The sequence below is a fragment of the Babylonia areolata genome, chromosome 11 (assembly GCF_041734735.1).
Source record: "Babylonia areolata isolate BAREFJ2019XMU chromosome 11, ASM4173473v1, whole genome shotgun sequence".
NCBI classification, from domain to species: domain Eukaryota; kingdom Metazoa; phylum Mollusca; class Gastropoda; order Neogastropoda; family Buccinidae; genus Babylonia; species Babylonia areolata.
Window position 1 is genome coordinate 13219767 of NC_134886.1, and position 23510 is coordinate 13243276.

General features: G+C 42.5%; 2 protein-coding genes across 9 annotated transcripts in view; one reads left to right on the top strand and one right to left on the bottom strand.

Annotated features, from left to right (window-relative positions):
- Positions 1 to 6676, bottom strand: part of LOC143287546 (uncharacterized) — a 178517-nt gene extending 171841 nt beyond the window's left edge. Inside the window, exon 1 of the mRNA XM_076595609.1 lies at positions 6537 to 6676. The gene's annotated coding sequence lies outside the window, so the exon portion shown is untranslated. The remainder of the gene's footprint in view (positions 1 to 6536) is intronic.
- The window catches only part of LOC143287547 (peroxisome biogenesis factor 2-like), a 65113-nt gene that overhangs the window by 29122 nt on the left and 12481 nt on the right, over positions 1 to 23510 (top strand). For 7 of the 8 annotated variants that reach the window (XM_076595616.1, XM_076595614.1, XM_076595613.1 and 4 more), the window contains 3 exons: positions 13737 to 13946; positions 21404 to 21556; positions 22743 to 22790. In XM_076595616.1, the coding sequence (XP_076451731.1) occupies positions 13737 to 13946; positions 21404 to 21556; positions 22743 to 22790 (411 nt within the window). Of the gene's footprint in view, positions 1 to 10072; positions 10206 to 13736; positions 13947 to 21403; positions 21557 to 22742; positions 22791 to 23510 lie in introns of those variants that run through there. The other variant, XM_076595620.1, reaches the window with a different exon arrangement.

Consider the following 23510-nt stretch of genomic DNA (forward strand, 5'->3'; position numbering starts at 1 on the left):
CATGTTCATGCGTATGTGCACAAACATACAAGAGCATTTGCGTGTTTGTTTGTGTGTGTGTAAGGGGAAGTTTGTATGTGTGCTTGTGTATGTGTGCATGTGTACGTGCTCAGGTGCATACGCATAAATGTATGCACACATACTCACAACACACACGCATGGGCACGCACACACACGCACACACACACACACCATCGCTCGAACATGCGCGTCAGCTCGTGTGCGTGCACAAATGCACGGACATACTCGTGCATACAGCAATACATACACCCATACAGAGATGGACAGTCAAACAGAACAATACGCGCGCACACACTCTCTCTCTCTCTCTCTCTCTCACACACGCACACACACGCACGCACGCACGCACGCACACACACACACACACACAATATGTGCTCGCATTGTGCTCGCTAACTTGCATTAACATGAATATGTGCATGCGCATGATTCATACACATTTGCGCATACACACCCTCGTACACAACATAAACATGGGTGGGCACACACACACACACACACACACACACACACACACACACACACACACACACACACACAAACACATGAATGCATAGGCACACACACATGTTAGTCCGGATACATAGACACAAACGCACAAAACACACACACACACACACACACACATTCACCCTACATACACGCACGCGTGCACATGCACACACACACACGTGCACAGAAACACACACACAAACACAAACACCACCACCACCGCCACCAACACCACCGTCACTGCCGCCACCACCACCATCACCCGTATCACAATACCACATATAATAATATTTATCAAGCTGCCGCCCTAGTTACAGTGGGTTGGTATATTTAGTGGGGGTAGTTTCAGTATAGATGTGGTAGTTTTTCAGAAATACATCTGGGGTGTAGATCTGGGATACCGTCAAAATCAGCCCCAGGGTTACATGTAACAAATGAGGGGTGGTTAATCCAGTACGTTCCACCGGCAGTGACAGCCATAAAGGCCACAGTTTCTTCATAAAATGGGTTTACTGTGCACTCCAGCTTTTGTCTGTCCGTCCATGGACATCAGCAACACCTATTATTATTATTATTATGAGCATATACGCCTAAACTTGAAAATAAGCCATAGGCGTTCACAAATAGAACATACATGTAAATATCAAAAAGGAAAAATTGAACACAAGACACCAAACATTAAGATTATTCACACACACACCCTCCCACACACACCCACGACACACACAAGCACATGCGCATGCACACACACACACACACACACACACACACACACACACACACACACACACACACACACACACACACACACAAGTCATAGCACACGATCATGAATGATACACAATCAAAAATACAATCCACAAATTCTGAAACTCACTCACTCACTTCATTTTAGTTCATACTGGAAAGGGATGAGCTGTTGATAATTATTTAGGAGGGGAAGAGGTGGGTCTTCACACTGGATTTGAAAGATTGCAGCGAAGGTAAGCCCAAAGGCAAAGAGGAGAGTTTTGGTTGCATCTTCAGTCAGGAGATGACGACTGGATGCAATTCTGCGAATTTCAAAGTAACAGAATTTGCATATTATTTGCAACATGCTGCTGACAGGAAAGAGACTGGTCAAGTATGACACCAAGATTATGGACGGAAGAGGAAAGAGGAATGTCGGTGCCACTGATGGAGACTGAGGAAGGCAGAGAGACTGAGTGGCAAAGTCTTTGTGGAGTGATGGGTGATAATCATGATTTTAGTTTTTTTCTCATTTAATTTTAGCTTGTTTTCAGTCATCCATGTCTCCAGATCAGAGATGAAGGCCTGTTAAACAGATATTTATGAATTGTTGATTCCATTGTTCTGGTTTATCTTTTCTCTGTATATCCCCCTTCAACCCCCATCCCCTTACCCCCACCTCACACAGACATGCACGCATGACACGTGCAGTATCACTGAAAGTGAAAAGACGTTAAAAAAAGAAGAAGAAGAAGAAGAACACACACACACCTATCCTCTGCATGCGTATACACATGAATTACAATACTCTGGATTCCAAAACAATGTTCTGATCAAACTTTTTTTACTCTGTAAGCCCAGTGTAACAGGCCAGATCTTACCCTGGCCAGATCTTACCCCCGTAAGAACTGGCCAACTCCCGTAAGAACTGGCCTAGGCCAGATTTTATCCCCGTAAGAACTGGCCTGGGCAACATCTTACTCGGGGTAATGTTTGACCGAGGCCAGTTTATATCCCCTGGGCCATTTCTTACCCCCTCTCTTTTTCTCTGAAATACAGTGATATTTGAAGAGTGCCAAGATTAACAACATCAGAATGAAGGGTATGTGAACTGCGAGGAATATATTTCACACAAAAGTTATTACCAATGGGCTTTTATTGTCTTGTTTGCATTTAAAATTTTTCAATAAGGAACACCTGTTTTAATTGATATTATATTTGAACATGAAGTTCGTTCCGAGAGACATTCAGTCGTTCTGATGTACAGTGACTGCTTTTGATGAATTATGCTTAGTAATCTTGAGTTGGAAAAAAAAGAGGGAGACGTAGTGGCACACCACAAGAGTTTGCAAGGTTTGTAATATGGTTGTGATAGGGGATGAGTTCTATCTTATAATGGAATGCACAAAGTATAATGACTTCCGAGACAAGCGTGTGCATGAAAAAATATTTGTCTCCGAAGTCACTTTTCATTTTTGTTTTTTGTTTGTTTGTTTGTTTTTGTTCATTGGAAGCAGATGGAATTTGTTAGCTACAAGTACGTTTATCAAATTTGCACATTCAAATGCTAATTGTTATTTGAAACATATTTGCGTTTTCTTATTAAGTTATAGTGTTGAGTATTTGAATGTCTTCTTTTGGGCGTAAAAGTATCATTTGATAGCAGTCCTCCATAAGCAACTGGAGTGAAAGGATGAATAAAACTTAAAACGATATTTTTTAAAGATAATGAACAGGGAAGAAGGAAGAAACTGAGAAGAGAAACTAGAAAGAAAAGAAGGTATTCAAGAAAGGTATCTCCACTAAAAAATCAAAGAGCAAGAACAGAGACAAAGAACACAAACACACACACACACACACACACACACACACACACACACACACACACACACACACACACTCCCTTATATTGTTGTGTCTGTAAACCTTTCATTCACGGTTTTCATGACATCTGATTCTGATTCTGATTCTGATTCACACACACACACACACACACACACACACACACACGCACACTCCATGAAATGATGGTTTGGCGGTTTATCTTGCAGATGATTTGGGGGGTCAGCTTTATGTTCCCCTAGGTCTATGTTCCCCATAATTTTCCTTCAGCCAGCTACAAGTTCTTACATGACTATATTCCCCCAGGTCTATGTTCCTACGGGTCTGTGTTCCCCAAAATTTACGTTTTCTGGGTCTTTGTTCCCCCAGGTCTTTGTTCTCTCAGTCTATATTCCCCTGGGTCGATAATCCCCCCAAAACGTTTTTGGTAGGTTTATGTTCACCCAGGTCTGTATTACTCCAAGTCTATGTTCCCCCAGATCTGCATACCTCCCAAGTCTATATTCCCCAAAACATATGTTTGCTTAATCATACATACACTTTTGGGTGCTTGTCAGCAGTGGTCAGCAATAGTCAATGGTCAGCAGTCAGTAGTGGTCAGCTGTGCTCAGTGGTGGTCAGCGGTCCATAGTGGTCGGTGGTGGTCACCAGTCAGTGGTGGTCTGTGGTGGTCAGTAGTGGTCAGTCATGCTCACTGGTAGTCAGTAGTATGTAGTGGTCAATGGTCATCAACAGTGGTCAGTGATCTGCAGTGGTCAATGGTGGTCAGTAGTAGTCAGTAGTTGTCCGAGGTTAATGGTGGTCAGTGGTGGTCAGTAGTGGTATATATATAGTGGTCAGTGGTGGTCAGTAGTGCTCTGTGATTGTGGTCAGCGGTGGTCAGCAGTAGTCAGTGGTAGTCAGCGGTCAGTGGACAGTACTAGGCAACGGTGTTTATTAGTGGACAGTGATGTCAGTGGTTAGCAGAAGTCAGTGGGCAGCGGTGGTCAGTTGTCAGAAGTGGTCAGTGGTCAGAACTGGTTAGTGGTCAGAAGCGGTCAGCAGTGGTCAGTAGTGGTCAGAGGTCAATAGTCATAAGTGGTCAGTATATAGTGGTCAGTGGTTGGTTCTGGTCGCTTAGCGGTTGTAAGTGATCAGTAGTACTAGTAGTCAGTGGTGGTAGTGGTCAGTGTTGCTCAGCAGTGGTCAGTGTTGCTCAGCAGTGATCAGTGGTGGTCAGCATTAGTCAGTGGTCATCAGTGGTCAGTGGATGTCACTGGTGGTCAGTGGTCGATAATGGTTAGTGGTCAGTATATGGTGGCCAGCAGTGGTCAGTAGTGGTCAATGGTTAGCGGTGATCAGCAGTAGTCAGTGGTGGGCAGCAGTGGATAGCGGTCAGCAGTGGTCAGTAGTAGTCAATGGACTGTAGTGGTCAGTAGTGGTAAGCGGTGGTCACTGGGTAGTGGTTGTCAGTGACCAGCAGTGGTCAGTTTGCAGTTAATAAAATCAAAAACAAAAAACCAGGACGTCTTGATAATGCACAAATGTGACAAAACAACGCAATCTGAAGAATTTGACGTAATGGTCAGCAGTGGCAAGTACTGGTCAGTAATGGCCAACAGTATAGTGAAATCTGCTAAAGCGTTGCAATATTGCATACAGTGTGATGCAAGCTGAATTCTGATAGTGGTCAGTAGTGGTCATACAGTGGTCAAACATCTTCAAAGACATAATGTACAAATGCGACAACATAATGCAGTCTGAGCACTCTTGAACTGTGGTCAACCATGGTCAGCTGTGGGGGAACATTGACCTGTGGGAACTCAGACCTGGGAGAACTTAGACCTGGGGAAACATAGACATGCTCCCCTGCACTGCATGCCAACTAGGTCACTGTTAACCTCTCTGATGTTGTCTGAAAGTGAGCATGATGTGAGCGGGCGTGGCACGGCATGTAAAGAACATTACGAGAATGTCTGTGGGTGGGTGGGGGTGGTGGTGTGTGTGTGTTTGTGTGTGCGCCGCCTGTGGGAGACTCCGTGAGAACGTCTGGGAGCGGAGACAACTCAGCTCTACCACTAAGCTGAAGGTCTACTGTGCAGTGGTCCTTACCGCCCTCCTTTATGCCAGCGAGACCTGGACTGTCTACAGCAGACACGCCAAACAGCTCAACTTGAGCTGTATCTGCAGACTCCTCCACATCAGGTGGCAGGACAAAGTTCCTAACACTGAAGTCCTGGAACGAGCTGGCCTCTGCAGCGTCTAAACCCTCTGCAGAATGTCCAAGCCAAGTGGGCTGGACATGTGGTGAGAATGTTAGACAGCCAACTGTCTAATCAGCTGCTGTGTCAGGGCAAGCACTCATTTGGAGGACAGAAGAAACGCTACCAAGACTGCCTCAAAGCGTCCCTCAAAGTCCTGGGCGTCGACATCAACACTTGGGAGACACTTGCTCTGGACCGTCCAGCTTGGCAAGCATAATCACCACAAAAACCCGTGCAGCTGAAGCCAGGCGCATCACCGAGGTGCAACGGAAGCGTGCTGTGCCCAAGGCCCGAGCAGCATCCACTGCCACAACAGCACCCATTCACTTGTGTCCCACATGCCTGGACTGGCCTCACCAGTCACCTCTGGACACACACACACACACACACACACACACTTCCATCTGACTCTTGAAGCCATGGTCATCTTCGAATCCGAAGGACAAACATCATCACATTAAGTTTTTGACGAACACCATCACATCACTTTTTTGCATTAATTGCAAAGTGGCTTGAGCGTTGGAAGGAGTTATATACATTCCCTTTATCATTATTATTATTATTGTTATTGTTGTTGTTGTTGTTGTTGTTGTTAGTATTAGTATTGTTAATATAATCATAATCATCACCATCATCATTATCATCATGTGTTTCATGTCTTTTATGTGTAAATGTGATACAGACTGGTTGGGTGAGCGAAGTGTACACAGGGGGTATATTCCAGCCAGCGGGGATAACAGATGGCCTAGGTTGGTTCTTACCCGGGGTAAGAACCAGCCAGGGATAAGATCTGGCCTTTTACACCGGTTCTCTTTTCAGAACTCCATTTGAATATATATATATATATATATATATATATATATATATATATATATAGGCCAATTATAGGCCTGCCTGCATAATCGTGTTTCTGGAAGCTTCAACAGTTTCAACCAGTATTCAATACACATAACAAAAGTTTTACTACCAAAGGGTATTTTCCTGAGAGAGAGAGAGAGAGAGAGGGAGGGAGGGAGGGGTGTGTGGGGCTGGGGGAGGGGCAACTCTCAACTTGAAAACGAAATAGGTTTTCATTCCACACACACACACACACACACACACACACACACACACACATAATTGTGAACATCACAACACTTCCCAACCATTTTCTTCCGAACAGACATATCATCACAACAGCAAAAAGGGATAAACAAAAGCCCATCGTACCTGAAGGTCATGAACAGTGCAGTGCACAGGTTTGCTTCCACCGTTGGATACACTCGCGCTGCTTACACATGTACACAAAATTATCTAGACTTAGTAAATCAAAAAGGTGACAAGGGGAAGAGATACAGTGTAGAATGTATTTGGAAAAGCGAATGGACACAGGCTAAAAAGACAGTTTTGTCATGAGATAATTGCGGTGGTGGTGGTTACCAACACATCACATTCTTCAGGGACTCACATTGCTGACTGACAGTGATACCATGTCACACACACACACACACACACACACACACACACAGAGGCAGACATACTCCATCTGTCACTTAAAAAAAATGCTTGACAGCCAGTCACCCTACTTGACATTCGACCTCAGTGGGATGTGTGTGTGTGTGTGTGTGTGTGTGTGTGTGTGTGTGTGTGTGCGCGCAGGTTAGATTAAATGGCAGGGTGGGATGTGTACTGGAGCGGAGGATAGGTGTGTGTGTGTATGTGTGTGTGAGAGAGAGAGAGAGAGAGAATTTTGTGGGCGTTTTTGTCTTGTGTGGATGTGATACTGACTTCAACTTGGTCTTTTTTTTTTGTCACTGGACCTCAAGGAACCTACCACGACAAATCATCCATGGGAGTGCTGGGGGTCTTTCAGTATAAATACAGTCCCCACCTTCTGGATATTCTGTGCTAAAAATTCCCTCTTTTCTATTGCTGTCTTTATTTCTGCCTTTTTTGTTCCTTCACTGTTGTCAGTTGTCTGCCTTCCCAGTCCACTCCCCTTTCTTTTTTCTAGCAAGCCTTGACACTTTTTTGACTTACTTGTGTAAACAAAGTGATTCTTTGTTTTAACCCGGCGTTCGGTTGTCTGTGTGTGTGTGTCTGTGTGTCTGTGTCTGTGTGTCTGTGTGTCCATGGTAAACTTTAACATTGATATTTTCTCTGCAAATACTTTGTCAGTTGACACCAAATTAGGCATAAAAATAGGAAAAATTCAGTTCTTTCCAGTCATCTTGTTTAAAACAATATTGCACCTCTGGGATGGGCACAAAAAAATAAATAATGAAGCCTAATTATATGCAAACTGCATTTACTGTTATATTGATATTTTTTGTATTTTCTAAACTTGGCACTTTGATCTGATATTCTGACCCAACAACAACAAGAGGAGTGATTATTATCATTTTTTGTTCAAACAGGAACTTCTTTTGCTAAGCATGGAAGCTTTATTTATTTTGCAAACGTTTTGGTGCGGATAGTAAAAAAGGGAAATTACTCTGTAATTATGCTAGGGGACTTAATTTGCTTTAAACTGCTCTTTCTCACCTTAAACATTACATTTTGAAATTATACTCAATACATAAAAAGCTTGTGTGTTTTACTCTCAATCACAAGTGAGTCTTCAAGGCCTTGCCTCTCTTGTTCTCTTTTTTGCAATCTGATGTACTGTCTGTGCTGATTTGCTCTGGCGATTAGGCAGTGATTTTGTAAACACTTGGATGGGCACTGGCTGTCCATTCTGCAGTGTTATTTTCCTATAATATATGACCTTTTTATGTATTTTTGTTTGACTTTGAAGTATTGTTTCTTCCCTTTTTTTTAATGATTTTTTGTTGTTGTAAACTGGGGATGATATTTTAAGCGAAATGGCTGACCTCAGCTTGGGCGAGTCTTATTTGCCTTTGTAAATGCTTAGGGTAATGTGTCATGAACTGTATTTTGTTATGTTGATTGGCACTGTTGAGTGTTTGTATGGTTTGACAGTCCTGACTGATATGGCCCTGTCCGGTTGGCTGGACTACAAGCAACAATAAACAATACCGCGACAAATTGAGGTAACGAAGCACATTGTAAATGAGCTGTTGAATTCTCTAGACCAAGACAAAATTTATGTTCTTCTACTTTTGGACCTTTCTAAAGCCTTTGATACAATAGATCACGATATTCTTCTTTCACGTTTGAATCAAACTTTTGGAACTAGTTACATACACTGCCCTCAACTGGTTTTGATCTTATCTCTGACAGAAAACAAATTGTCCTTGTTAACGGGAATAGATCTTCTGAATCCACTCTTAATTTCGGCATTCCCCAAGGCTCTGTGCTAGGCCCAGTGCTTTTCATACTCTACACCACTCCACTCACACCTTTCATTGACACTTATTCCGTCCGTCATGAAATGAACGCTGATGATACTCAACTGAAACATTCTGATTCCCCTTCAAATTATGAACATCTTATTCAAACTCTTCAAGACTGTAACAGAAGTGAAAAATTGGATGACAGAAAACAAACTGAAACTAAACGATGATAAGCCACAAGCCCTCAGACTCCTTCCTCCATCACAAGATGCCTCTTCATTGCCTTCCTCTGCCGATCTTGGAAACTCTTCTATCTCATTCTCTGATCATGTCCGTGACCTTGGCTTTTTCCTCAATAAAGATCTTTCCATGCAGTATCACATCAGCAAAACCTGTCAAGCAGCCTACTTTTAACTACCACTACCTCACACTCTGTGCAACCAAAACACTAGTTAAATTATGCATACTCTCTAGATTAGACTTGCAGCTCTCTTCTCATCGGTTGTCCACAAACACTCCTAAGACCACTGCAGCAGGTACGAAGCTCTGCCACCAAACTGATTTATAAAGCAAAAAGATCCGCACACTGCACATCCCTTCTAAAAGAGTTGCACTGGTTACCCATAGAGCAAAGAATCAAATACAAAGTTGCCTGTCTCTGCTACAGTCAACAGTGTCATATCTGGAACTGCACCACGATACCTCTCTGACATCTTTCAAATCTATGTACCCTCCCGATCTCTTCGCTCTGCTGCCGATGGTAGAAACTTCCATGTCCCTAAATACAAATACATGTATGTATGTTTGTATTGTAACTTCGAGTTTGTATGCGCATATATATGTTTATTGTGCATGATTGTGAGTTGGGGACTGTGTGCTTGGTATGCGTGTGTGTGTGGATTGTTAAGCGCTTTGTGCAATGAGGAAAGCGCTGATGAATGTCCAGTTGTTATTATTATTATTATTATTACAATGGGAAGGTGTACAAAACAGCAATGGGTGGGGCGTGTGTGTGAGAACATTGAGAGACGTACTTGAAGGAGAAAATAGTGTATCTCACAATCAGATCAGGACTGTTATCTGCTCACTTGATGGGTGCATTGTGATCTGGTAGGTGTTGAACGAAAAAGAGATAATGAGGGGTGGGGTGGGATGCGGGTGAGACGAGAGGTGGTGTGCCATTTGTTATGCAGGTTCACAGAGACCACTTGCATAAATAAAGCAGTAAAATTATCCTCACAGCTTTTGATTAGTTCCTGGGCATGCAGTGGTTGAATACCCTGATCCCAACCTGTGCCTCTTCCATGCCTACGGCTGTCACCCCACCCCCACCCTCATGCCTGCGCATGCACAGTGGACTTTGCTAATTCCCGTTTTTATTTTAGTGTCAAACAGTGGTACTGTACTTCTCTGATTACTGAATACTCCATGTACTTTCACAGCAATGTTCATAATCAGCCCTTCTAGAATAGTATCGTCGGCAAACTTGACCATGGTGTTACATTCATTTTGAGTTGCACAGTCATGTGTGAATAGTGAGTACAACAGTGGGGATATAACACATCCATGTGGGGTGCCTATGTTGAGAATGAATGTGGAGGAGGTGAGGTCACCAACTTTTAACAACTTGCATCTTAGAAAATTCAGGATCCATGCACAAATTGATTCAAGCAGCGAGAGGTCTTTCAATTTAAAATATAATTTTGTTGGTACTATTGTGTTGAACGCAGAGCTGTGGTCAATGAAAAGGATCCTGGCATAGCTAGCTGTTAGGATTTTCGAGATATCTGAGGACATGGTAGAGACCTATGCTAATGGCATCTTCAGCTGATCTGTTAGCACTAAAGGCGAACTGAAAGGGATCAAAAGATGGAGGAATGCAGGTTTTTAGGAATTGTAGAATCAAGCGTTCAGATGTTTTCATTACGACTGATGTTAAGGCTACGGAACAATAATCATTAAGACAACTAGGCTGTGCTTTTTTTGGAACAGGAATGATTGTTGATTTCTTAAAGCAGTGAGGCACCACACAAGACTGAAAGGACATGTTAAATATGTCAGTGAAGACACTGCATAGTTGGACTGCACACTTCCTCATGTTTTTTTGTCAGTCTTTTTGCCCGTATCTCTCTCTCTCTCTCTCTCTCTGTGTTAAACTGATAAGATTTTCAGAAAACATGGTCCCCATCCTGTTTGCACAAAGGGCATTGGCAGTTAAGCAATGATAGTTCGTGTGATCATGCTTTAAAGTAACATATTTTCCACATTTGAGTGATATTGGATGTGCACTTGTGTGCATGTGTTTGCGTACAGTGTTATTAATTTTGATTTTGATTTTTTTAGTATGTGCAACTGCTAGGGGAGGGGATGAAGTGATTGACCATTTCTAGGGGAGGGGATGAAGTGATTGACCATTTCTAGGGGAGGGGATGAAGTGATTGACCATTTCTTCTGGAATGGCAACAAGTCAATGTGATGCGCATTATGTGCAAGCAGATTTGAGTGAAGGCATGCGCATACTAAAAAAATTAAAATAAAAAACAATAACACAGAGTTTGTTGCCAACTACAACCAGTAATGTCAGACCCTAAGCCACTGATCCACATGACATTCCTAGTTGTAGTTGGCAACAAACTCTGTGAGGGGGAGAGAGTGAATAGGAAAACTGATACTGGCCCAATGCCTCAGCCTTGTATCACACTTGTTCACATGTGTGTGCATGCACTCTCTCTCTCTCTCTCTCTCTCTCTCACTCACATAGACAGCACTGAGAAAGGTAAACACCATGATAGATATTGTTCAGCAGATATTAATCTGGTATACATGTGTGTGTGTGTGTGTGTGTGTGTGTGTGTAGCCGTGTACTGAATGGTTCTAATAGGGTACGGCACAAAAGACTTAACTAATGATGATTTACTGTATTAAAGGATAGATGAGAAGAATTCCCGCGCACAGGCCAGGAACATATAGAGGCCAGTCACAAATGGGTTTTTCTATTGTTTTATTTACAATAGTTATAAACTAAAGGAGAAGAAATAAAGAACAATAGAAGAACACATAAAAGAGAAGACCTAAGAAGAGAAGAACTAAGAGAAGACAATGCCTGGAATGACACAAATAAATGTCATTAGCACAACATGTCGGCACAAGTGAATAATAAAGCACATGTATACATATTACATGGAAAGATTACCACTTGGTATTGCATATGTGTGAAGACCAAACACTGACATCAAATGGCATTCCTAATACGTTTAAATAGTGCAGTTAAAGTGATTGAAGCTATGCTGATTTAGTGAAAGTACACTGACAGTATAGATTAGGTAAAGCTTATACTGTGTCAAAGTGACTCAAATGAATCAGTTTATCATGTTGCACTATACTGGAGTAAGCTGTATAGGAGAGAGCATGACAACTAAATTACAATTAACAGACTGATACATATCAGGTGGTTTTAACCAATAACTGATATTAATCAAACACTATCTAACAGACTGATACATATCAGGTGGTTTTAACCAATAACTGATATTAATCAAACACTATCTTGTAATCACCTCAACAGAATACTACACACCTCTTAGAGTACTGAGCACACTGTAGCAGTACAACTGATATCAGCATGTAAGATAATACCTGAATAATAAACAAGATGGAGAATCGGTGGCTTAGATATAATACTGGCAAACTGACAGACCAGAGAGTAAGTGAAGCACCATCATGGCTTAACCATTAAGTGGTGAATGAACTTACACAAGTTATCCGTTGCATCAAAGCCAAATATGAAATGACCACTCATCACTCACTGTGCCAATTTATGCAAGTTAAACTGACTGCAAAGACCGTCACGTGTGCTGCGAGCAGATCGTCATTAATCAGGCCAAATCCGATGACAACTGTGTTTTTTTCACAAGGTGTTCAGTGACAGATTTCTAAATGATTCCTGAACCGATTTACGACAGATAAGTTGCAAAAGAAAGAGCTCAACACCTACTTTATAATGAGTATAAAATGAAGTGTTGGTTATTTAAGATAAATTTATAATCTTAATTTAAGTCACCTGAGCAGGGTCAGTTTTAACAAGCTCATCGCTGAAAATTACAAACTGCGTTAAATCAGTTTAACGTAGGCAAACATAAATGGAATAGACTTAAAGATGGAATCACGACGATTCTGCCAGTATATAATACTTGTAGTTTACTGATCCGACAAAAGATATATTAATTAAATACGGTAGTGCAGAAACACAAGTTTCCGCTCAGCCAATGACGTACCGCGATGTGACACTGGTCGAGCCGTGAGTAGGTTGTCTGGCGAAGAGGACAAAATGATGTAAGTGGTGTGACATCACACATTCTGCGCATGGGTTAGTTGCGAAAACTGTCGTCTGCTAATACAGCTTGTGCGTGAGGCAAGCTAATACAGCTTGTGCATGAGGCAAGTATTGGAGCAAGCATAGCGCTTGGTCACACACATATATATATATTTCTCATTGTAATAACTTCCAGGCATTCATGTACAAAGCCATCCTCAAACTGCTTCAGACTGCAGCCAAGTCAAGACACCTGTAATGACTGAACTTTGTTTGTCAGTTATCAAGCAGTATTTAAAAATAAATCTTAACATATAGAGACACAGATAACCCCCAAGTGGATTCTCCAGTCCTTGCCCTTCAGCATGTATGAATCATTAGGCTCATGTCACTTTATAGCTTCCTTTCATCTGACCTCAACACCATGTATATTTTCTCTTATTTACCATGAATTAACAGACATAATATAGCAAATGTGGACTTGCCTTTATGGAAACTGAAAACAGATGGCATTGATGGTGTCTGTGGCAAAGTTGTTCAGCTGTTGACAGATCTGGGACTGATGATGAAAGTGGTGGTGATCAGGTTGACATTGAGCTTATTATTCACAGTGATGATTATGATTATACTGTTGGTGTTGCAGTTTACAGTGATCATGATCATGATGACAGTGATAATGATCCAGTTGACTGTCATATGATTTTCATCATCTACCATATGTTGCATGATCATGGTGTTGCACTTAATAGTGACAATGATGTTGTTACAGCTGGCAATAGTGATGGTACAATTCTCAATGATGCTGATAATATGGATTTGCAGTTCACACTGTCATCCAGTGACCAAACAGTGGGCCAGAGGTTGTTGGGCATAAGGTACGCACAGAGGAAGACAGGTGGCGTTGACAGTGGTCCATGGATCTCCCCACGCCAGAAAGTGATTTTTGCAATCCTGTACATTGCCTGTCCCTGGTTTCAACAACGTGTCTCGACCATTCTCAAAACGCTTCGCTTACAGTCATGGGAAATGGAGGTAAACTCTTGTTTGCGGTCTTTTGTCTCTTTAGTATTATAAAGACAGCCCTCACTGGCAGATTTCAAAAGGTATCTCAAAAGAATTGTTTTTTTTAACAGATGAGCGTGACAGCCAGTTGGTCAGGGCCTTAGAATTTCAGTCTGATCTGAGGGTCCTTGGTTCAGTTCCCGGTAACAGCATCTTGTGTTTTAAGGGTGGAGGTAATTTTTATTTATCTCTCATATAAACATACATGCAGACATTAATTCCTTTGATGTGTATACACCCAGCTTGCAGATCCTTGAAAACAGAATAAGGCTACTGTGACAGCGAGATAAAAAAGATGTCAAAACTCAAATACATGAAAGCCCACCTGTAAAAGCAAGTGTACATGGGAGCTGGAGCTGCCCTTGAAATAGTCTGTTGGTGACAGTAGATTATGATACTGTGACACTTTGAGATTTGTCTTTTCCTTTCTCATATTGTTGTGAACCACATTGTTGAGTGCTTTTATTTATATTAAATGGAAACTACATGAGGGATGGAGGAACAGATTTGGGGATGGCAGAAGAGATGTGGGACATTAGAACATATATGGAATGGCTGAACAGATATCAGACAGATATGGGACAATGGTAGATGTGGGGCAGTAGAACAGGCATCGCACAGGTGTGGGATGATTGTAGAACAGGTATCGGGCAGATGTGGGGCTGTAGAACAGATATGTGAGCTGTGGGACAACTGTAGAACAGATATTGGACAGATGTGGGACAGTAAAACATATCGGACAGATGTGGGGCAGTAGAATATACCTGGCAGATGTGTGGTGGTAGAACAGGTATTGAACAGGTGTAGGACAAAATGGAACAGATGTTGAACAGATATGGAGCTTTAGAATGCATATCGGACAGATGTGGGATGACGGTAGAACAGGTATTGCACAGATGTTGGACGACAGTATAACATACGAACAGATATCGCACAGAGTGGGGCAGTAGAACATTCATTGGACAGATGTGTGACAGCTATTGAACAGATGTCGGACAGATGTGGGATAACTGTACAACAGATATTGGACAGATTTGGGTCAGTACAACAGATATCAGACAGATGTTGGATGACTGTATAACAGATATTGGACAGATGTGGGGCAGTAGAACAGATATAGGACAGATGTGGAGCGACTGTAGAACATATATCAGACAGATGTGGGGCAGTAGAACAGATATATGACAGATATGGGGTGACTGTAGAACAGATATCAGACAGATGTGGGGCAGTAGAACAGATATATGACAGATATGGGGTGACTGTAGAACAGATATCAGACAGATGTGGGGCAGTAGAACAGATATGTGACAGATATGGGGTGACTAGAACAGATATCAGACAGATGTGGGGCAGTAGAACAGATATGTGACAGATATGGGGTGACTAGAACAGATATCAGACAGATGTGGGGCAGTAGAACAGATATGTGACAGATATGGGGTGACTAGAACAGATATCAGACAGATGTGGGGCAGTAGAACAGATATGTGACAGATATGGGGTGACTAGAACAGATATCAGACAGATGTGGGGCAGTAGAACAGATATGTGACAGATATGGGGTGACTAGAACAGATATCAGACAGATGTGGGGCAGTAGAACAGATATGTGACAGATATGGGGTGACTGTAGAACAGATATCAGACAGATGTGGGGCAGTAGAACAGATATGTGACAGATGTGGGGTGACTAGAACAGATATCAGACAGATGTGGGGCAGTAGAACAGATATGTGACAGATATGGGGTGACTGTAGAGCAGATATCAGACAGATGCGGGGTGACTGTAGAACAGATATTGGACAGATGTGGGGCAGTAGAACAGATATAGGACAGATGTAGGACAATGATAAAACAGATATCGGACAGATGTGGGATGATGTCAGAACAGATATCAGTGTAAAGAAAGTGCCAGATAGACAGAAATAACTACATAAGAATGAGTGTGCTTGCTTGTAAGTGTATGCCTGCTATCTGTTCACTTGTCACTCCAATCAGAACGTGTTCTCCCCAAAACACGAAAACACTTATTAACCACACCCTTTTATTTATTATTAAGAAAAATATCAAAAATTGCTAAGCATGGCCTGGACTGGAATATAATTTTTTTATGGGGGGAAACAATCAACTTCACCGCCTTGAATGTTCTTCAGCAGTCTCGCCAGCTCCTGGCTCCTCATTCAGCACGTCCCGATGGTCCCACCATCACGTTCATCTTCTGTGCCGATAGTTCATCCTGATGGTCCCACTATCCAGTTCTGTGAAGTCCCGTGCCCAGTCCCTGGCACCTCGGCACCAAACCAAAAACCCGTGGCCTGTCCCCAGCCACTAGATGCCTGCACATTTTTAGTATGCGTCAGTTCCTCGACTACCTGGATGCAAACCCCCCTCATTTCCAGTCCCACTACAGACCATGTTTTGAATATTATTCCTAGAAACCTAAGTGGACAAACAAGACAACATAGACACCATACCTTTACATAAACACTAAAGTGAAATTCTTCATCCAATACTATTGACATAAATTCCAATTATCACTGAAGCTAATATAAAAAAAATATTCGCTTGGAAAACGATGTCCATTCACCACCCTAAGTAATGCGAAATACAGTTACCTTAAAATGATTCCCATTCATCCCATCAGGAAATACCAAAATGTAGCTGCTTAGCTACTACACAATTCAATGTTTCAAAAAAATTACCATTTCTTAGCCATTGAATAGTCCAACAAAACTTAAGACAAATTTAAGTAACTACTATCTATTATCAACCTGACTGTATATCATCAAAGCACCAAGTACTGATTACTCATACAAGCTTTACAACAACATCAAATCAACCACAACATATCAATGTATCTCATTCAAATGCTACTTAAACTATCTATTCAAATGTCCTGCTTTTATATACTATGGTCAATATCCCATCACAAAACGTAGTCAAAGTCATTTCAAACTGAGTGCAATGGTTTTCAACATACCTTTACAGGCAAAAATATGTCCTAACCTGGACAGCTTCATGACACCATCTGGCAACAAATCTACACTTCACAGCAACACATCACATTCATAACTCATGGTATGATTACAAAAATGCACGTGAAACACGTGAAACCATTTTTTCAAAAGAAACAATTCCCAATCATCCGATATAAAAGTTGCCCTGTAAAAAAATGGATCTAGGAAAATAGGATACCATTTTCTTTACAATCAGACAGATGTGGGATGACTGTACAACAGATATAAGACAGACGTGGGACAGTGATAATAATAATGATAATGGGCTCTAAGCACCTCACATGAAACAGTACATATACAGTGGTGCATGATATACCTCTGTACATAAAAAAACCAATACAAATGTGTGTGTGTGTGTGTGTGTGTGTGTGTGTGTGTGTGTGTGTGTATGTATCTATACCCCAAGACAGTATTACAAATTGCAGATATGAACAATCACACACACACACACACACACACACAGCCCTACACATGTACATGCACACACAAAGTGACAAACACCCACCTACAGACAAACACACTCTGCATGATGATTTCAGTAGGTAAAGCAGGGTGGGCAGAAGGAGGAAGAATGCAGACAATTAGCTATGCGTCATCACACCCAAAGGCCTATTTGAACAGATGGGTTTTCAAGTTTGTTTTGAAAGAGGATGAGGTTGCTTAGTGATGAAAATCCAGAGGAAGAGAATTTAAGACAGAAGGTGCTCGATACTGAAAGGCCCTTTGGCCGGATGTCTTTGGAGAGGTTTTGGGGACTCGAAGGAGCTTTTCAGCAGAAGACCGTAGAGAACGGGAAGGGGTGTAAGTATAAAGGACAGAAGATAAGTAAGATGGGAGACATCCTTCAAAGTCTGTACTGGATGGGTAACCAATGAAGTTGATGTAAAACTGGGGTAACATGATCCATTTTCAACTGTCTGAAAATGATTCTTGCAGCATTGTTCAAAATCATCTGAAGGCATGACAACAAATCAGAAGGCAGACCAGCAAGTAGTGAAATGCAGTAGTCAATGCGACTTAGGATCAAGGAACAAGCAAGCTTGAGTGGTTGCTTCAAGTTCAATATGATGGAATGGTACAGATATTGAACACACCCACCATTCTCTCCAGCAGGTAGATGTTAGACGACATTAGAACATATATATTAGAGATATTTATACTCACTTAATCCTGTTTTAGTGCAGTTGATATATTTAATGTGTCTGGGCGCGCACATGCATGTGTGTGTGTGTGTGTGTGCGAGTGTGAGCATGCGTGCGCATGTATGTGTGTGTCTAAAAAATGTGTGTTTTTAAGGAATGTATTTCTTTTTAATCTAAGCATTATTTACTTAATATTGTTTGGTGGATCATGCTTTTTGACTCACTTGTGTAAACAAAGTGAGTCTATGTTTTAACCTGGTGTTCGGTTGTCTGTGTGTGTGTGTGTGTGTGTGTGTGTCCGAGGTAAACTTTAACATTGCCATTTTCTCTGCAAATACTTTGTCAGTTGTCAACAAATTCCTTTCACTATGAATGAACTTAAATCTGCCCTTCAGACCTGCACGGATTCCTGTCCAGGAATGGACGAGGTCCATTATAAACTCTTAAAACATCTTCCCGAAACCTGTCTGGACATCCTGCTCCAAGTTTACAACCAAATCTGGATCACAGGCTTTTTTCCACCCTCCTGGCAGAAAGCCCTCATAATCCCGGTGCCGAAACCAGGAAAAGACCCCTCGAACCCCTCCAACTACCGCCCAATAGTACTGACCAGCTGCATCTGCAAACTGATGGAGAAGATGGTCAACAGTAGACTGATGTGGAAACTAGAGACCGACGGCCTTCTGGCAAAAGAACAGTGCGGTTTCCGCAAGCATCGCTCTACCGTTGACCATCTGGTTCGTCTGGAAACCACTGTAAGAAATGCCATTTTAAACAAACAGCATGTGGTGGCCATATTTTTTGACTTGGAGAAAGCTTACAATACCACCTGGAAAGTTGGAATCCTCTCGGACCTGCACAAGGACACCTGCCCCATTTCATCCACAATTTTTTGCAAGACAGACAATTCCAGGTGAGGGTTGGCACCACCCTGTCCGACATTCATGAGCAGGAGCTGGGTGTCCCGCAAGGGAGCATTCTGTCGCCGGCTCTCTTCAGCATCAAAATTAATGACATCGTTCAATCCGTTCAGAAGGGATCGGACAGCTTGCTGTTCGTGGACGATTTCGCCTTGTATGCAACTGGCAGCACGTATGCCAGCATCCAGCGACGGCTTCAGCTCTGCGTCAGCAAAATCCAGTGTTGGGCAGAGGAGAATGGCTTCACCTTTTCGTCCTCCAAAACTGAATGTATTCATTTTCATAACTTTTGCCAGTTCTATCCAGACCCTGAAATCTGTCTGGGAAAATCCACCATCCTGGCAGTCAAGGAAGCCAAATTTTTAGGGGTCGTCTTTGATCAGAAGCTGAACTTCCTCAGCCATATCAAACAGCTGAAAATATCTTGCCAAAAAGCCCTGAACATCATTTGAGTTGTGGCACACATGGACTAGGGTGCTGATAAGAAAACTCTCTTGCACCTCTACAGAGCCCTGGTCCGGTCCAAACTGGATTACGGATATGTAGTATACGGCTCGGCCAGACCGTTTTACCTGAAACTGTTGGACCCTATACACCACCAAGGGCTCCGTCTCAGCTTAGGTGCGTTCCGCACCACCCCTGTGCACAGCCTGTACGCAGAGGCGGGGGAACTGCCTCTCTCCAACCGCAGACTGAAGCTGACCCTAAATTATTATTTGAAATTGTTTTCTGAACCTACAAACCCTGCTTACGACGCTGTATTCAACAACCCTTTCGACAAGAAATTTAAAGACAACCCAAACTGCATCCCTCCTCTTGGACTCTGCATTCAGCCGCACATAGAAAATGCCGATCTGGATGTCGGTGGCATCCCAGATTTCTCCAAGTTCCCCGACAGCCCTCCGTGGACCTTTAGTACACCTGAGGTCCGATTCGATCTGGCCTCGTACCGTAAAGACTCCACCAGTTCTCTGGCCTACAGAACTTACTTTTCGGAACTCTGCCACAAATTCCCCACTTTTCAAAGAATCTTCACTGACGGTTCCAAGTCAGAGGACGGAGTCACTGCATCTGCGTTCTGTCCCGCCTTTCCTGACCGGCCCTCAACGGAACACATCCTGTCTGACAGCTCGGTGTACATTGCGGAACTGACCGCACTGGTTCTGGCGGTAAAAATGGTTCTCTCTTCGAAACAAAAGAGATTCATGATCTTTTCCGACTCCTTGTCAGCCCTGGAGGCGATCGCCTGCAGGAATATCACTCATCCCAAACTGCTGGAATTTTATAAAGCTTTTACTCTCGCAACGAAGAAAGGATACGAGGTTGTGTTGGCCTGGGTTCCCGGACATGTTGGCATTCGTGGTAACGTAAGGGCAGACCTGTTGGCCAGGAACGCTGTAAAGAAAGAATTATCCAGATCCTTTGTACCATACACAGACATGAAGCGGAAGGTGAACACTTATGTGAAGGATCTTTGGCAAGAGGAGTGGAACACCCAGATGGACAACAAGCTCTTTCAGATCCGTCAAGACCTAAAAGAGACCCTCTCTTCAGGGGTGAAGAACAGAAAGGCGGAGTCTGTGCTGTGCAGACTGCATGCGGGGCACACTTTTTTTTTTACTCATTCTTACTTGTTGAAGGGGGAAGAGGCCCCTCGATGTATTCCCTGTGATGAGCCTCTCACCGTGAAACACGTGCTCCTTGACTGTTGGGATCTGCATGATGTTAGACACAGACATTACACGGCGGTTTCTTTGAAGACTTTGTTTCGTGATGTCCCTCCGTGGGTGCTGATGGACTTCTTAAAAGAAGTGAACATTTTTAACCAGATTTGAAGGTTTTAAACTATGGAAGTTTTTTTTTTAAACTTTGGAGTGGAAAGTTTGAAGTGGTGACTCGTTTTAATTGTTTGTTTTTATCCTTGTAGTAGTTATTAACGTGACGATAGCCTTGAGATGGCCTTAGTGGTTGGCGAGGCTCTAAGCACCATAATTTCATTTCATTTACTACCTTTTTTATATTATAATTATTATTTATTTATTTATTTATTTATGTACGCTTATCTATTATTTATTCACCTTTTTTTTTTTCCCCAAGGCCTGACTAAGCACGTTGAGTTACGCTGCTGGTCAGGCATCTGCTTGGCAGATGTGGTGTAGCGTATATGGATTTGTCCGAACGTAGTGACGCCTCCTTGAGCTACTGAAACTGAAAACTGGTATGATAGAACTTATGTAATGTGGTACATGTCTGTTTGTAGAAAATATGTGGGATGATAGAACAGATGTGGAATAATAAAATAGACATGGTGAATGTAGAATAGGATTGTCATGTGTCTTTGTCAGGTGGAGCCTTGTTTGCGGTGGACAGAGGCAGTGGTGAAGGTGGGGGCGCTGATCAATTTCCTGGTTTTCCTGCGACAGGGCGTGTACCTGTCCATGCTGGAGAGACTGGTGGGCATGTCCGCTCAGTTCCCACGGCGACAGTCCATCCGTCAGGTGCGGAATCTTTGCTGGACTGTGTAGGATTTTGTTCTCTTTGGGTGTTTGGTGTTTTTTTTGGTTTTGGTGTTTGTGCGTGTGTACGTATGTGTGTGTGTGTGTGTGTGTGTTGATCATTGGATCACTGGGGACAGTACACAGAAAGGTGGTGCCAGGGCTGATACAGATGGGGTTACCCAAGTCTCAAAACAAAGGTCTCGCAAAATACCTCAATTTATCAGTCATGATTGGGTCATGAAAGGCATGGCAGAGGCTTGATCAACAGACAATAGCAACAACAAATGAACTGAACAGTTGTCCTGCTTACAGATTCTGCTATGTGTGATTGTGTACAAGTGGGAGCGGGGTTGCTTGCAAAAGGTTGTCTGTTTGTGAAGGAAGATGCCTATGTTTATGTGAGCATACATGTGTATGTGTGTGTGTGTTTGCGTTTGTGTTTATTTAGAATGTATTAGTATTGTGCTCATTTGAGTGCATCATTTATATAGCTTTTGAGTTTTGCATTGCCTGCTTTAATGTGTGGGTGTTTGTGTGTGTGTGTGTGTGTGTGTGTGTGTGTGTGTGTTGGTGCGGCTGCTTATGCGTATGTATGTGTACATGTTGAGTTTCATAAGTTGGTTGTGGAGTTTGTATCTAAGACCCACTCCTCCTCATGTGCCCAGCTCTGTGGAGTAGGAGAGTGTCTTAGAGACACTCATTGGAGCAATATCTCAACTCTTGGACCCGAGCCCTGGTTTTTACAGCAGTCTTCATGATTCCAAAGGTCTCTGGAGGGTGGAGACCAGTCTTGGACTTGAGACTATTCAACAAGGCAATTGGGCTACCTCTATCAACCTGAAAGATGCTTATTTTCATATCCTCATTCATCTGGTGTCTCCCATCGGTGTGTGAGGTTCATATGGAGAGACAAGGTGTTTCAGTTATCTGCCCTCCCATTTGGTCTGTACTTTGCCCCTTTCCTGTTTACCAAGGTGGTGTGGGGAATTGGTGTCCATCATCCGGTCAGAATCCATTTGTCTCTGTGTGCACCTGGACTGGCTCATTCTGGCCCAGTCGCAGGCCCTTTGTCAGAGGCATACGGCCAGACTTCTAGACCTTTGCTCCCAACTGGGCTTCCTCACAAACCAGGAGAAATGTGATCCGTCCACACACATTGAAACTGAAACTGAAACCTCTGTTGCAGGTCAGCTTTGACTACATGACCAGAGAGTTGCTGTGGCATGGATTTTCTGTGAGTATGAGAATGTGAGTCCCTCATGCGTCTTATTGGCTTCACATTGCTATTGCTGTTTTATGAAAGTGCATGACACTGCAGGTGTCATTGTATGATGAACATTCAGTGCTGGATATTACTGTCTTTGTATTATTCAGAATGCAGTGTATGTATCAGTTTGACCTCTCTTTTCTCAAAGGGGCTGTAATTATGTGCTGGATAAAGCAGCATTGATCACATTTACCCAAGACACACACACACACACACAATTCAAGATGGCGGAAATAGTAAACAACTGAATATCAGAGCTGCTGAAATTTTAGCATCTCTATGAGCATGACCAGAATAAGGAGCTTGGGATGCCGACTGGACACTCCAAAGAGATAAGTATATCTAAAAAAGAAAATTGAAAAACATCTTCCTTGAGGATAACTCAAAATCCCTACCCAAGTGAACAACACTAAAGAAAATATCAACTTTACTGACATTGAAAGCAAAACTGATGCCAGTAAGACTGAGTGATCTTCATCTAAGTAACACCATAGGAAGTTTATGTAGAAAAATCGCTGATCTGGAAAGAACAGTCAATAGCCAAAATGGGATAATTTGCATTCTTAAAAAATCACAGGATAAACGTGACACTGTTGAAAGTTCCACACAGACAGTTCCATTCCAAACAACAACAAGACTTATGCTGACATTCTGAAATCCACCAAACCTGCTTCTGTCACTCTAGTC